Below are 17,351 nucleotides of genomic sequence, written 5' to 3' on the forward strand. Positions count from 1 at the left end.
ACTATACAGCTAGCAGGATTAGAAAGTAGGCGTAAAGAAGAGTTGCAAACTTTCAAATTAGAAACAACAACATCACTTTTGGAAATCAAAGATTTGAAGATAGGGGAGAATGCAGAAGAGATTAAAGGACTTAAAGCATCAAATCAGAAGCTTGTAGATAAGGTCCAAGAACACAAAAATTGGAAAGCTAATGCTGAAACAGAAATTGAGATCCTGCAGATACAAAACAGAGAAGCTAACCTACGTTTTCGTGGCCTTGAGGAAGATTTCAGAAAGGATAATTTACTAGAGAGCTTTACTGAATTGATTCAAGAATATTTGCAGCTAGAAGATCAACCTATCATAATCTATAACATCTACAGAATCAACTCAAAATACGCAGTGAGAAATAACATCTTCCAAGAGACATCTTAGTGAAATTCACACAGACGATAACAAAAGATTCAATATTAAGACTTCAAAGAGAGAAACCTCTAGAATGCAAAGGCAAGAGAATTCAGCTATTCCAAGATCTACCAAGCTCAGTGGTGGAAAAATAATAATTTAATCAGTTTAGACAAGCCTTATTAAGTAAAGCAGGGGTGGGGAACCTTTTTCCTGCCAAGGGCCATTTGCACATTTATGACATCATTCAGGGGCTATACCAGGTGTAGATCTCCCAGTGGGGGGGAGAGGCTAGGGTTGCCAGGTCTCCAGCCACCACCTGGAGGTTGGCAACCCCAGGGGAGGCCACACAGGCAGGAGGGCAGCCAGCAGTGGGCCCGAGCAAACGAGGAGCCATGGGGGCGCAGCCCACAGTTGATCGGCAAGGGAAGAAGGAAAACAGAAAAAGGAAAAGGGAGGGAGGGAGAAAGAGAGAGAAAGGGAGAAAGAAATGGAGAGAGGGGGAGAAAGAAAAAAAAGGACAGAGGGAGACAAAGAAAGAGACAGAAAGAGAGGGAGCTATAACTGCGTGAGCCGCTAATATCATCGCTTTAAACATCTCTTGTTCACTCTTTTCTACCTTCTCACAACCCATTATTCCCATAAACATCAGGTCTACAGTTACTTGAAGTGTAATCTTAAACAATTCTCTAATTTTACTAAGTATTTTGTCCCAAAATTCTACTACCCTTGGGCACTCCCACCACAAATGTGAGAACCACCCCTCTTTCGCATTACAATGCCAACAATTCGGTCTCATTCCTTTGATCATATGTGCTATTTGGGCCCGTGTTCGGTACCACTTCAGCGTTATTTTCCTTTCCAACTCTTTATATCTATCCATCTTCAACATTTTAATACCCTTCATCATTTTATTCACCATTTGTGTTGATATTGTGGTTTCTTTTGCCCATTTTGCCTGTATTATTCTAATCATAAATTCTTTATCTCTTATCATCATTCTGTATATTTTCCCTGCTAATCCTTTTCTAATATATGCTTCACTCTTTATTAACTCTTCCAATTCATTGTCCTCTCTTTTCATACATTCTCCCCATCTTCCTTGTTTTACTGCTTCATATAATCCCCTCAGTCCCAGCCAATGTCTTTGGCCCACTTCATCTAATACTCTCTGAAAAGGTTTCAAATTTCCTTGGTGATCTAATATGTCCTTCACTCTATAATAACCCTTATTTTTCATTTTTAACCCTAAGTTACCATCTATAACACTTTCTTTCACACAGACTATTGGGGTCCATCTTGATTGTTTGTTCATCCACTTCATTTTCCATTTCTTCCAAACACTCAATACTGCCCGTGTCGGGCCCTTGGTTAATCGTAAAGCTTTATTTAAATTTTCTGTAAATATCCCATATTTCCCCATACCTTGATTTAATTCATTCTCTACTCTTATCCATTTCATATTTTCAGCTCCCTCAATCTCCATCAGTGCTTTTAAATGAAATGCTTCATAATACTGTTGTAATTGTGGGAGACCCCATCCCAATTCCTCCTGAGGCGCATAAATAATTTTCTTCATTACTCTTGCCTTCTTTCCTCCATATACCCATTTCCTAATAGCTTCATCCCACGCGCCCACTTGCCGTGAATCTAGTTCCACCGGGAGAGTCTGAAACAAGTACATCATTTTTGATATTATAAACATTTTGGCTGCCCTAATTTTATTTAGTATACTCAAGTTTTTATTCTTCCATTCCTCCATCTTCTTACTCATCTTTTTCCATATCTCCTTATAATTAATATTTACCATTCTTTCTATATTCTTTGGTAACTGTACTCCCAAGTATTTAATTTTTTTAACGCCTGTTTTCATTCCTGTATATTTCCTGACTTCCTCTTTTTCCTTTTTCGTTCCATTGAACCACATAATTTCCGATTTTTTTATGTTTACTCCCAGCCCTGAAATTTTCAAGTAACAGCAGAAATTAAGGATTCAGAGGGAAGATACCTTTTAATTAAGTTAAGATCAATGGCGGGCAAAATTTAGATGTTAATCACCAGCCATGCTTGTTGCTTTTGGAGGTGCCATCATAAAACCAGCAGGGGCAATCATCGCCCAATGTAGTGCAGGCCATAACAAGGCCTAGCTGACCCTTTTTTGTGGTCAATAATGATAATCCCCCATTACTTGGAAGGGATGCCTGCATCAGTCTGGATCTCCTCAGGTGATTCCATTTTGTGCCCCACACTGTACCCCAACCTGGGGATGACCTCCTTGGGCACTACTCAGATGTTTTTGAAGGCATGGGCCAATTTCTGGCACTCACCACATTTTTCTCGACTCTTCAGTCCCTCCTGTTGCCCATGGGTGCAGGAAAATCCCCTACTCTGTTTTGAATAACTTGAAGGGCGCCCTTTACCAACTGTGGTACTGGGCATCATCATGAGGGTCACAAAGCCCACCCCTTGGGTCAGCAGCCTTGTCATTACACAAAAGTAAAATGGCTCCCTTAGGATTTGTCTTGATCCTCGTGACCTCAACAAGGCAGTATTGCGGCAACACTTTTCCATTCCCACTGTTGAAGATGTCAGAAAACACTTGTCTGGTAAAAAACTGTTTACCATTTTAGATGAGAAGGACGGCTACTGGCAGGTAAAACTGGACAAGGAATCCACTGAGCTGTGTACCTTCAACACCCCATGGGGACGATATCACTTCAACAGACTCCCTTTTGGTATAAGGTCTGCAAGTGAAGTATTTCAGTTGAAGAATTATGAATGCTTTGGTGAATTTCCGGGAGTTCACATCATTGCAGATGACATGATCATTGCGGCTGCTGATAAAGACAAACATGACTAGGGCTGTCAAAAAAAAATCGGTACAGTTCGGATTTGGCCGAATTTGGCCCTTGTGGGTTCGGTATGTGCCGAAGTCCGAACTCCCCCACTTCGGATCTGTTCAATTCGGCGGGAATTCAAAGTTCGGAAACAAATTCGGCCGAATAAAGCCATTAAAAACACAACCGTGCCTTTCCGCGGCTCTGGGGGGGGGCATTTTTGGGCTTAGAGGTCCCAAACCTTTGGCAGAGCTTCAAAGGATGTTTATTGAAAGACTCCCCAAGTTTTGTAAAGATTGGGTCAGGGGGGGGCTGAGATATGGGCCCTGAAAGGGGTCCCCCCCACCCTTAATGTGCATCTCTCAGCAGAGCTTGCCGCCCATGCACAAAGCTCCCAGCCCCGACAACAGCGGAGAAATTAGCAAAACAACTGCAAACACAACCTTGTTAAACAACACCTTTGCAACACACAACTGAAACCTCCCCCCTCAAACCAGGGAGCGAGAGACTCGAGGGGGAACCCACATCCCAGGCAGAACCAACGAAAGCCCCCTTTGGCTTCCCCCCCCCACCCACAGAAACTGCTCCCTCCCCACACACACACAGACTCTGCTTTCCCCCCCCCACACACACATACACAGGAGAAAAATTATAGATTAAAGCCCCCAAAGGGGTCTTACTGTGGCTGTCTTCTGTTCCCTCAAGAGAGGCTGTAATCCAAGATGATTCCAATTAGGCACGGAACGTTTTGCTCTGGAGAGGAGATGCACACAGGATCGGCTGCTCCATTCATCCCAATAGGGAAAAGGGGAAAGGGGAAAGGGGAAAGGGGAAAGCCCATATCTCGGGACCCCCTGACCCAATGTTCACAAAACATGGGGGGTATCTTAAGAACACTGGTCTGAAACTCCGCTCAAAGTTTGGGATCTGCACCCTCAAAAATGCGCCCCCTGCAGCCATGGAAAGAGAAAAAGGGGGAGAGGCGATATTTCTGCCCCACTGAACCCATCTTTACAAAACTTGGGTAGTATCTTAAGAATAATTCACTGAAGCTATGCTAAAAGTTTGGGGGCTATATCCCCAAAAAAGCGCCCCCTGCAGCCACATAAATGGGAAAGGGGGGAGGGAAAAGGGGGAGAGCCCATATCTTGAGACCCCCTGACCCGATGTTTACAAAACTTGGGGGGTATCTTAAGAACACTGGTCTGAAACTCCGCTCAAATTTTGGGATCTGTACCCCCAAAAATGTGCCCCCTGCAGCCATGGAAAGAAAAAAGGGGGGAGCCCATATCTCGGGACCCCCTGACCCAATGTTTACAAAACTTGGGGGGTACCTTAAGAAGCTTCATCTGAAGTTCCAGTGAAAGTTTTGTGTCTGTACCCCAAAAAATGCGCCCCCTGCAGCCACAGAAAGGAGCGAATGTTCACAAGCACCCCCACACACACACACACGAGGATTTCGCTCTCTCTCTCTCTCTCCCTGGCTGGGCCGCACATCAGCTGATTCCTCCAGTACTCAATCCTGACTGATTGGCCAGAAGAAGACCCAGCTTGCCCACCAATTGGCCGGGGGAGGAGAATGCTGCTTACTGACGGTTATGCTGCTTACTGACGGCCGAATTTGCCGAATTTATTCCCGAACTCCCGAACTCGCTGAATTCGCCCCCCCCCCCCGGTTGCCCGCCAGTGTTGAGTTCGGATCCGTCCGAACAGAAAAGCACAAAATCAAGGGAAATTCGGTTGATTTTCAGTTCAGGCCGAACCGAATTGGCAGCCCTAAACATGACACCATTTTACAGCAAGTCCTTCAAAGGGCATGGCACAGGAGGGTGAAGGAAAATAAGGAAAAGATACAGTTCCTAGTAGAGGAGGTCAAGTATATGGGACATGTGTTTTCCAAAGATGGCATCCTACCAGATGATGACAAAGTGGAAGCCATCAACAAGATGCCCCCACCTGTGGACAAGAAAGGCCTTCAGAGACTCTTAGGTACCATACAATACCTGGCCTAATAGAATCATAGAGTTGGAAGGGACCACCAGGGTCATCAAGTCCAACCCCCTGCACAATGCAGGAAATTCACAACTACCTCCCCCCCACACCCCTAGCGATCAGAAGATGGCCAAGATACCCTCCGCCTAAGATACATCATCCGCCTAAGGTCACAGAATCAGCATTGCTGACAGATGGCCATCTAACCTCTTCAAAACCTCCATGGAAGGAGAGCTTACCACCTCCTGAGGAAGCCTGTTCCACTGAGGAACCGCTCTAACTGTTAGAAAATTCTATACATACCAAATGAATTGAGCCTCCCTGCACCACTGCGACCCCTGCTGAAAAAACAATGTATTTTGGCAATTGGGGCCTGAGCAGCAAGATGCCTTGAATAGTCTTAAATGAGCCATTTCAACTGCTCCTGTACTTCGATATTTTGATCCAGGAGAGCAACTGGTGGTACAAGCTGATGCATCCAAAGATGGCTTAGGTGCTTGCCTGTTTCAACAGAACCAACCTATTGCTTATGCTTCCAGAGCACTGACAGAGGCTGAGAGGAACTATGCACAAATTGAAAAGGAACTGTTGGCGATTCTTTTTGCCATGACTAAATTTCATCAGTATGTGTTTGGAGCCCCAGTGATAGTCCAGTCGGACCATAAACCCCTAGAGGTCATTCTAGCCAAACCCATTGGAAAGGCCCCAGCATGACTACAAACGATGCTGCTTTAGTTACAAAAATATGACTTTGAGATTGTCTATACTAAGGGCAAAGATGTGATGGTAGCAGACACCCTCTCCAGGGCTACTACGCTTCCCCCGCCCTCATCGCCTGACCCCATTTTTGAGGACAGAGTAATTTACAGTTTGGCAGACACTGCACCTTTTGGTGATTCCTTGCTAAAGCAACTGCAGGATCACACTAGTGCGGACCATGACCTACAGGCACTGAAAGCCCTGCATCTTCATGGATGGCCATGCTGGCGAAAACAGATTCAACCAGCTCTTAGGCCTTATTGGCCCCTCAAGGATCAAATCTGGTTTGAAAATGATTTACTCATGGTTGGCCCAAAAATATTGATTCCTCAAGGTGCACGGTCTCACATGTTTGCCCTGCTTCACTCTCCCCATCAAGGTATGCAGAGGTCGAAGGCTCAGGCTCGCCAGCTGATGTATTGGCCCAACATGAACGCTCACATAGAACAATAGGTTGAACACTGTGAGCCATGTCAGGAATTTCAACCTAGCAACTGCAAGGAGCCCATGATCTCCCATGAGATCCCAGAATTGCCATGGTACAAGTTGGCTACCGACATTTTTGACATTGCTGGCCAGTCCTACCAGATTGTTGTTGACTATTATTCTAAATACCCTGAGGTTATGCTGCTCCCTGACAAGATGGCTGACACAGTGGTGGCCAAGTTGAAAGCTTTGTTTGCTTGACATGGTATCCCTAAAGAGCTCATTTGTGACCATGTCCCATTTGCAAGCTCCATGGTGAAACACTTTGCATCTGAATGGGGTATTTCCATCACCCACTCCAGCCCTGGCTATCCCCAATCCAATGGTCAGGCTGAACGCATGGTTCAAACCATCAAATATGTGTTTAAAAAGGCATCACTTGGTAAACAGTAAGGCTCGGATCTTCATCTGGCCTTACTCAGCTTATGGAACATGCCTGTTTCAGGCCTGGAGTATGCCCCTGCACAACTTCTTATGGGGTGGCTCTTATGCAGCACTCTTCCAGCCACCTCTGCGTTCTCATGCCCAGACTGCCTGTGGCTGTTCCACAGAAACTGACAGCCCTTCAGAGTCACCAGAAGGCCTCCTATGACAAACGAACTGTACCCCTTCCACCCCTGCATGAAGGGGACAGCGTGAGGTTGCAGATGCGCACAAGATGGGTACCAGCATCGGTCATAGAAAGGAGGGCTGAACTGCACTCGTACACTGTTGAAACATCGAATGATGGTATGTAGGAGGAACAGGAACAGTGTGTAGGAGAAAAGATTGCTCCTCTGTACCCTCAGCATCTGCTCCTATCCCTGCTCACGTTGACTCAGGACAGACCCCAGCTGAGACTTCAGATCAGACAGAGGAGAAAGATCATAGCGATTCAGCTATGCTCCCATCACCAGACGATAACTCCCCAGCTGAAGTCATGCGAACAAAGAGTGGATGGCTGATTCGGCTGCCTGCTAGGTTTCAAGATTATGTTTTAGCGGTACAGGCAAACCTCAGTGGTGGGTTTAGTGCTGCCACTCCCTGATTCTATATGTAGCAGCATTTGGACTTCACCGTCCACACCAAAGTGAACAAGGGGGATGTGGTATTATTTACTGTGATACATGTGTATAATGGTATAGTCTGCTCCCCCCCATTATCTATAGGAGTTAGTTAGGTCCCACAAGGCGGAGTTCTTGTTACCAGTTTCTAGTTTAGTTGATGTTGCTGTGAGCTATAGCTGGGGCCTGTTGGAGTTGATGTTATACAAATAAAAGCTGTTGGATGGACGCACCTGATGCTGTATGCCTTAAAAGGGGTTCATTAAAAAGGGGATGGAGTGTGGGAGGTGGCCCTGCCCTGGAAGGGGTGACCAGGGGCCCCTTCCATTTCAGATTGGTCTACTGTTTCTCTGGCAGCCCCAGCCTAGCTAGGGTTGCCAGGTCACTCTTTGCCACCAGCAGGAGGTTTCTGGGGCGGAGCCTGAGGACAAAAGGGTTTGGAGAGGGGAGGGACTTCAGTGCCATAGAGTCCAATTGCCAAAGCATCCATTTTCTCCAGGTGAACTAATCTCTATAGACTGGAGATGAGTTGTAATAGCAGTTGTAATTTCCAGCTAGTACCGGGAGGTTTCTAAAAGGACAGTACTTTAATCAGCTATAAGTCTATATCTTTTAACATTTCACAAAATTCCAACATACAAAATACATTCACAAATGGTGCTTGTAACTTATCTAACCATAAACCCCATACTTACAAATATGAACTCTAACAAATATGAACTCTAACAAATATGAACAAATATGAACTCTAACTTAGCTTTGCATTTTCACAGTTCCATTCTGACTTTGCTTATAGTTTTTAAAGAGCCAAGGAGATTCTTTTCTTTGTCAGTCCTAAACACTGATCGGCTTAAGGTAAAAGGTAAAGGTAGTCCCCTGTGCAAGCACCGGGTCATTCCTGACCCATGGGGTGACGTCACATCCTGACGTTTTCTAGGCAGACTATGTTTATGGGGTAGTTTGCCAGTGCCTTCCCCAGTCGTCTACACTTTACCCCCAGCAAGCTGAGTACTCATTTGACCGACCTCAGAAGGATGGAAGGCCGAGTCAACCTTGAGCTGACTACCTGAAACCGACTTCCGTTGGGATCGAACTCAGGTTGTGAGTAGAGCTTGGACTGCAGTACTGCAGCTTACCACACTGCTCTACGCGGCTTATCACTATATAAATCCATGACAAGTCCCAATAACAATTTGAATTGTGAGATAGGACTCTGGTAGTTCCTATTTCATATGAAATTTATTCAGTCACAATCCAAATGAGATTGACAACAATGTCGTTCCATTAGTCACAATCACAAGCGAAGATTCATTGCACAACAGCCCAATCATGGAAGGCTGCTAATGTGCACCTCCGGAGTACATTAGAGAATCATAAACCTGTGGAGTTATTTTAAACTGCTGGAAACAACGATACAGAGACACTGTCCTTCAGTGTTACTCCTCTGAAGATGCCTGCCACAGCTGCTGGCGAAAAGTCAGGAAAGAAAATACCAAGACCAGGGTCACACAGCCCGGATAATCTACAAGAACCAATGAACTCTGACCATGAAAGCCTTCGACAATATTTTGATACAATGAATCTTTGCTTGCCAAAATTAGCAATCACCCCACCTAGCCATATTTTCTGAGCCTAGTGTGATGTTCTCTGCCTAGTAAATTATACAGGAATTTTTATTTGGTAGTTAAAAATAGTTAATTAACATCATTAACCCGAGGGCTTCATTTGTAGAGAGCCCTTTTGCTTGTTCCCTTGAAGTTCTTCTGCCTGAATAACCACCCCCATTCTTTAGTCTCCATTTTGGGTTTTTTTTTTTTTTTGACCACTCATCTCTTGAAGGAACCTTATCTGATGCCTGTCTGTATTTTATGTCAGCCACAGACCGAGAGTCTTAGCTTCCATTGCAAATAACAGGGGGATGGGAGTTTTGGAAATAAACTTGGCTAGAATGTTTCTATTCCTTTCAGGGTGTGCACTGCAAATACTATCATCCTGAAGCTGAGGACCACTTTCCAAATGCCTCGCTTTCTGTTCTGATCATTTATGTCTGCCACAACAGATTACCTTAGGGCCAAACTCAATGTAATAGCTGTCTCATGTTCAACATGGGCACGGTGTTTTAATGTCTAAAATAGGAAATTTAAAAATGCTGTGGCTGATTTGTCACTTGAAAAGATGTGCGTGGGTGTGTGTGGACATAATAGTGCCTCGTCCCCCTGTGCTGCTTCACAACATTTTAAAATCACCCATCTTAGGCATTCAAATGGTGGTGTGTCAGACATGAAGAAGCTGTTATGTCTAGTTTGGCCCTTTGTTTCCAATGCAGATAACTGGGGTGGGGTGGGGGTGTTTGGAGATAATTTGGGTCAGACTGTTTCAATGCCTCTTTGGCACTAAAATTCCCAATTTTGACCCTCCTCGCTTTATTTTCTAATGAGTTATACCTGCCACAGATGGATTCGTCATCAGATTTTGCTGTGTGTTGTCCACACTGGGTGTACTGCTATGAAGATTTTATCCTCAACTCCTTCACTTTGTATTTTCTGAACACACAGTTGCTTAGTGGTTGAGCTACTGATGAGTTTTCCCAGAACAAACTATTTATTTGTTCTGAATCAGGAAAACATTACTATAGGAACGCTTGGAAATAATTGGCACTAAAGTATTGTTGGAGGAACCTCATAATTCCTTTCCAAGGAACTTCTAATGAAATAATGAGTCTTGTTCATTGGTCTGCCAGGCCAAACTGTCATCTAGTCTCATGTTATGTGTATTCTGTGCAAAAGAGAGCAGATTGTTCAAAAGCAGTGCAGACATGGCAACATACAAATAAAGAAACAAAAGTTATTATATTGTGCAGCTTGCTTTTACTCTCAGCAATGCCAGTCAAGATACCCAAGTATTTTTTTCAAGACTGTTCAAGAGGAAACCTTCCAAATTTTTACTCCTTCAACCAATCTGATTGTATGAATCAAAGAGTGACTGAAGAGTGTTGAGATGCATTGTCTGGTCACAAGATAGCACTTGTGGGGTGTTTTTGGATTTTTAGGTAGCATGAGAAGTGATTCTAAAAATAATTCCATTTATGTAGGATTAAGATGATCATAACTTAAGGGCAAATGGCAACAAACTTAGGGCTGTGTCCCCCGAACAGGGCTCATTGCCTTATGAGTAACAGTCTGTCTGGTTCTGTCTTCAGCTGATGAAGACGTATGGCCCCATCTTCACTGTCTGGAAGGGACCAAAGCCTATGGTTGTACTGTGTGGATATGAGGTGGTGAAAGAGGCTTTGGTGAATCACTCTGAAGAGTTTGGTGGGCGACCTCCCATTCCTATCGATGAGCGAATAACCAAGGGCCATGGTGGGTATTGTCCTTTTTTTTTTTAGCTGCTGCTTCATATGCCATGCAGTTTTCAACTGTATCACACTAAAAAGAGAAAAACAAGAGCTCTCCGTTTCACGCACTGTAGTAAAAAGGTGGAGCTTAGGTATGAAGTAAAACATGTATGACAGCCAGAAACAATAATATTGTATGGAGCCCCCTTCCCCCACTCTGGCCATGATATATACTGTAGTTATGGAAATGCATGCCATTGCCACCTTAATGTGCCATGGAGGAAGGGAAACAGAAGATGTAGTAATATTGTACCTAGTTATACCCTCTGTTTTTTGGGGGGGTTCTATTGCAAATGACAATGGGGGTTAGATCCAAAGTTAATTTGTTGTGTGGAATGGACTTTCCTGCCTCCCTTCTCAAATTGGAGCCCAAAATGCTGCCTCTGGGAGACTTGGGACCCTCAGGAAAAGCAAGCGGGGAAAAGCGGTCTGTGATAAGAAGGGGAAATTGGCAGAAATTCCTCTTTCCATTCCACTGATGGAAACGGAAAATAGATCAACATATGGTGTGATTCTTGGTTTTGTGTCTTCCTTTCTCAGTATCCTTAAGAACATTGAAACACATAGTTGCAAAATGACTTAGTGCTACCATAGATGAGGACAAAAGTTTGAAGAAGGGAAACGCCAGAATCCATTTCTCATCTAGAAATTTTTGGTATATTGTGAACAGACAAATTCACTTGTAATTATATCATTTTAGGACAACCGGGAAGAAATGAGAGAAAATGGAAGGAGCAACGCCGGTTCATGCTTTCCACTCTGCGGGACTTTGGGATGGGAAAGAAAACCATGTCTGAGAGGGTGCAGGTGGAGGCTGGTTGCTTGGTTCAGGAAATTGCCGCCACAAAAGGTGCTCTTGAGTCCAATTTACTGCAAACAGAAAGCATTTTTCTTGGGCAAGAACAACTTCCAGGAATGGGATTGGAAATTAGAAATGGAATGGATTGAACACTATAATGGTCAATAGGAATGTTAGAATAATAGAATCATAGAGTTGGAAGTAACCACCAGGGTCATCTAGTCCAACCCCCTGCACAATGCAGGAAATTCACAACTACCCCCCCTTATACTATACAACTACCTTCCCACCTTATATTCTGCCCTTCTACTTAAGGAGCATCCAAGATCACTTACAGTAATGTGTATAATATATATACCAGCTTACAACAATGATATATACATTATACATACTGAACATGGTACAATCAAGCATATTCACAATGAAAAAATTAAAAAACATGTGACTACAAATATTAAAACATCAAAGATACAGTAAGAACATAGCAAAATTCACTTAAAATTAATATACAGGAGGCAAAAATATATCATTAAAAGCAGCAGAGATAATATAAAATGAAAAATCCCATAATTGTCTAAAATCCAGGGTAATTAAATCCAGCTTTAGAAATATTCGGTAGCACTGAATAATGCCACATGTGGAATGTTTATGAATACTTCTGAGTCAAAATTTTATTGATCTAGATATTTAGAATAAGTTTTAATATGCAGACTCCCATTGACTCCTATAAAAAAGCAGACGAGCTCCATTAACGCCCAGCTGTTTTGTCTTGCAATTCTCCCGTGAATGTAGCGAATCTCCGTTGTCTAAATGCATGATCCTCCCCCTCGTGCAGCACCAACCCACTTCCGTTGCGAAACTTCCCCTGGTTTTCCAATCCCAGTTTTGTCCCAATTAAAAACAAAGAACAGCAGCAATTGTGAGTGCCTGCTGCTGTGTTTCAGCGCTCGGGTAGACTCCTCTTCCTTCCGACACTCCCCCATTCCACTTTCTCCTCCCATTCTTCCTCCCACTTCCCTCTCAGTGAACTCTGGAAAATGTCTGCCATCACCCGTAATGGCCGTACATCTCTGGAGTGGTGAATATACCAGAATACCAACATATTGGTAAAACAGGGATGGGGTCATGTATCCCCCCCTTTCCTGACTGTCTTGTGAGAAAAGTCTTTGGTTTCAACCCCGACCTTCCTCAGGCAGCCGTTCTCTCAGTCGAATGGAAACCTTGGGGGGGGGGGGTTTCGCTTTTGTTTTTCTTGCTCTTTGCCTGCAGCCACTGGTATTTGGGTCCCAGAGGGAGAGGAGAGGGAGAAAGAAGCAGCAGTTACAAGAATCACTTACGGCTGGGAGCTGTGCCGTTGCTCTTCTACCCACAAACACACATAATCCTCTGCTGTAGCAGAGGCTGGGGCATAGAGAAGGGGCGCACACTGATGAAACGAGAGACGTCTTCCCCCCTCCCCACCAAGAACAAAGAGGTAGCCATTCTCCATGCCTCCACCTCGCCATCGGAGCTCATTCATCAGCCAGGGTCATCAGCGCCCACCCACTCGCCAACCTTGCAGTGCCCTAAAAGTCATGGTGCCAGGCTGTTTTATTTTGCAAAGGGGGAGAGTCTACTTATTGCTATACAATAAGAGGGTTTAATGTTGATATGATGGTATAATGGTATACTGGAATACCGGCAATTTAAAAACAAAACAAAAACTTGTTGTTAGGTCAGCCCTTAACTGGCATCAGCCAATCACAGAGCACTGATCACTCCCCTACGATCTCATGGTGTTTCACTTGGGTACATCCCTCCCTGAACTTTTGTGGGATTGATGCAGCATGGAGTTCACCATGCATTCCATTTTTGGCTCCCGGGATAGAAAAGTGTGAGACATGACAGGGAGAATTGCAAGACAAATCAGCCATGCGTTAATGGCCTAATCTGCTTGCAAGAGGAGGAAATTGAACTATTCTTCAGATAGCTTGGCCTGGCTTCTTGAGAAACGAAACTTTAACATTCCCCAGACATCTTGAAGTTGGTAGGGGCACAGAGCTCAGTGACCTCTATTGGTGTTGCTATGATTTTGTGAGTGATGTCTGTCTGTGCTTATGAAGTTCTAAAGCAGGCATAGAAGGTATTTTCACATTGGTCCTTTCTAATTAAGAGCCCCGTGGTGAAGAGGGGTAAGCTGCAGCCCTGCAGTCCGACCTCTGCTCACGACCTGAGTTCAATCCCAACAGAAGTTGGTTTCAGGTAGCCGGCTCCAGGTTGACTCAGCCTTCCATCCTTCCGAGGTCGGTAAAATGAGTACCCAGCTTGCTGGGGGTAAAGGGAAGATGACTGGGGAAGGCACTGGCAAACCACTCCATAAACAAAGTCTGCCTAGTAAACGTCACCCCATGTGATGTGATGTCACCCCATGGGTCAGGAATGACCCAGTGCTTGCACAGGGGACCTTAACCTTTTTTTTTAAATCTTTCTAATTGAAAGGTGGACATAGTTGCTTATATCATTCCCCTGTTTTCCTCTGACTATCTGCTGTCGATTAAAGCTCTGCACTCTTCTCTGTGTCCCTTTCTCAGCATCTCAATATACATTTGATTCCCTCTGGGGGAGTCTGTGTTCTGCTGTAGCAGAACCAGATACTGTTGTTGTTGGGAGAGTCTGCCCACTGTATAAAAAGTGGGTCTGGGGAAGGCTGCAGGAACATTTATGGTCAAAGTCATCACCATGAATTGAGCCTAGAAACAAAATGGACTATCATATATGTGGGAATATGCTAGTATAACATTCATTCTAGTGGGTACCTCTAAAACTCCTGGCTGCAAAATTCTACACTGATTACAGCATCTACAAAGGCTGTTCCATGAACAATATATTACAGGATGATCCTAATGCATATGGGATTTGGCCAGGTCTGTCTTTTCCAGGATGGGTTGCAGTTACTAAACTTGCTAAGCTGACAAAAAGCATTTCTTGCAACCTCCTATCAGCTGCTTATTCAAGCATAGTGATAAATACAGAAGCATCCCCAAACTGCATGTTGATCTTTCAGCACAAGTACATCATCATCTCAAGCAGGTTGTAGACCTCTTCCCAAATCAGCTTTACTCCCCAGTCAGAAACACTATTACGGTATCTTGTCTGGATTCAGTTCCAGTTTGTTCACCCCCATCCTGCTGTTTGCTAATTTCAGAGGTGTTCACCATCTCCCTTGCATTACATGACAGTATTTCAGGGCCCTGGAAAGTTCTAGAAGAAAGATAACAAGACCAAGAGTGGATGGGCATCACTTTGACTGCAGCACTGTAACATTTAAGAAATGTTGCCAATAGTTAATACTCAGAAGTAATGATGCAGTGCCCGAAGCTCAGAATGTGTAAAGAATTATTTTAGTTTTACATCTGGAATAATTGCTGTGAGGGTGGAGGTCCATGTTATGTGCCCCCATTCTGTTTCTCCTACAGGGAAGTCATTTGATCCAACAAGAAGTACCTTCAGTGCTGTTTCTAATGTGATCTGCTCTGTTGTCTTTGGGACTCGGTTTGACTACAAAGATCCAGTCTTCCTAGAGCACCTGCAAATTATTGATGACTTCATGAACTTTTTTGATCTTTCCTTTGGACTGGTATGTTGCATCTTCTGTACTTTGTATCTGTCTTCTTTCTTATCCAGCATGGTGTAGTGGTTAAGAGCAGTGGTTTGGAGTGGTGGAGTCTGATCTAGAGAACTGAGTTTGATTCCCCACTCCTCCACATGAGCAATGGAGGCTAATCTGGTGAACTGGATTTGTTTTCCCACTCCTACACACAAAGCTAGCTGGGTGACTTTGGGCCAGTCACACACTCTCAGGGTGTCTGTTGGGGGGAGGGGATGGGAAGGTGACTGTAAGCCGGTTTGATTATCCCTTAAGCGGTAGAGAAAGTTGGCATATAAAAATCAACTCTTCTTCTTTTTTTCTTCTTCTTAATGGGTTCCATTTATGCATTAAAATAACTGAAATATTTCCCCTGATATTTTTTTCCTGTGCCTTTGTGGGCACATTGTGGCCTGATGAGGAATCTCAAGATCTGCTTTGATTATAGGTTTGATTGAGAGATGAACAATTGTCATTCCCAGTTCTCTTTCTGGAAGAAGATTCCTGACTTTGGGCCCCAAAGCCATCCAAAGTTCCATGGCAGAGTGTGGTATGATCATGTGCTGCTGTCCCAGGGAGCCTCAGTTCCATAATTGGAATACTGTTGTATGCCCCTTGGCAATGACCCACCGAGACTAAGAAAGTAATTAAATAAGATATCCGTAGTCCCATCAGAGAGGTTGATATTCTCAAACTGAAAGCAGTGAGCTCTTCCATTTCTTTCTCATGGAAAATCAATATGAACTGGATGCTATAGGAGCAGCTTGTGAAACAGTAGGTGCTGTTGATGTCTTCTTTTATGGATTCCATCCATTCATAAAAATAACTGAAATAGTTTCCTTAAGGGTTTTTTTTTCTTGCCAGGGTGAGCACCAACATGCCCTGTTCTGCAACCTCTGCTGCTGATGTCTAGACAGAACTATGCGGAAATAGCGTCTGGGGTAAATTTAGAAATTTGGGTGGGGGGGGGGGGAGAAGGGGGTCAGACTCCAAACTCCCCAGTTCAAATATCTAACTCCAATGTAAGTCAAAAACAGATCCATCCATATTTGGGCTTGGACTTTGTCCCGAGGCATGACCTCTGGCTGTAGCCCAGGCTGTAGCCACAGCACCCGAACACGCACCATTCACTGGGTTGATGGAGAGACCAAGGTCAATGTTAGCCCCACTGCCGCTTGCCAGCTAGCAGGCAGCAAGGGAAGGCAGGAGGGGAAAGTGTGGGTGCCAAGGAGCCAGGAGGGAGAAGGAGGATGGAGCTGGGAGAGGTCCAGCCGTAGGGGAAGCTGAAGCGGCCGGGGCAAAGTCTCCCCACCTAACAGCTGAAAGGCGGGGAAAGACCGAAGGAAGGAAGAGAGAGGCCGGAAGGACCTGCAGGAAGCTTCCCTTCTTAAAAAACTCTGGTCCATGGGGAAGAGTAGCAGGGAGGTGTGGCCAGGGGGGGAAGTAAGGGGATAAAAGAGTGGCCACACGTGGAAGCCGGGGAGGAAGTGTGTGAGGTCTGCAATGTCCAGCAATATGGGCAATCAAGCAGGCTCTGGGCATGAGGAGGAGCAACCTTCCTCCGACCTCAATTCTGAAGCTGGTGATACATGGGCTGATGCCAGGCAAGGTACGGTTGTGGAGCGGGCTCGACCGCGGAGACCCCCCACAGATTTGCATTGCCTCATATGGAGACTGATTTTTTCTGCCCTCTCTCCCCCCCCCCCCAAAATCAAATGCCACATCCTTATATTCCCAGGAGGTCTTACAACCTTGCAATGACCTGACCCACACCTGCTTAGTTTCAGGCTGCTTTACCTCGTGTCCACCAACCATATCATAGTGCCAATCTGTTGTAGGCCAGGCTTTTCCCAGCTACATTTTTCATTACAACATGGCTGCTGCTCTAATTTTACTAAAGTTCACTTACATCTTTTTCCTACTGTGGAGAGTATTCTGAGACAGAACAAGACCTGTAGAATACAAAAGTATCCTATTTTTCACCGCACTGAGATTTCAGCATAATTTAAGGGTTATCCCTATTTTCCCT

The 17,351-nt window shown here is 44.6% G+C and overlaps 1 protein-coding gene across 1 annotated transcript in view; it reads left to right on the plus strand.

Moving 5' to 3' along the window:
* The window catches only part of LOC130482752 (cytochrome P450 2C20-like), a 45,009-nt gene that overhangs the window by 10,833 nt on the left and 16,825 nt on the right, over positions 1-17,351 (plus strand). The window contains exons 2-4 of the mRNA XM_056855601.1: positions 10,701-10,863; positions 11,599-11,748; positions 15,153-15,313. Of these exons, the coding sequence (XP_056711579.1) occupies positions 10,701-10,863; positions 11,599-11,748; positions 15,153-15,313 (474 nt within the window). The remainder of the gene's footprint in view (positions 1-10,700; positions 10,864-11,598; positions 11,749-15,152; positions 15,314-17,351) is intronic.

The sequence above is a fragment of the Euleptes europaea genome, chromosome 1 (assembly GCF_029931775.1).
Source record: "Euleptes europaea isolate rEulEur1 chromosome 1, rEulEur1.hap1, whole genome shotgun sequence".
NCBI lineage: Eukaryota > Metazoa > Chordata > Lepidosauria > Squamata > Sphaerodactylidae > Euleptes > Euleptes europaea.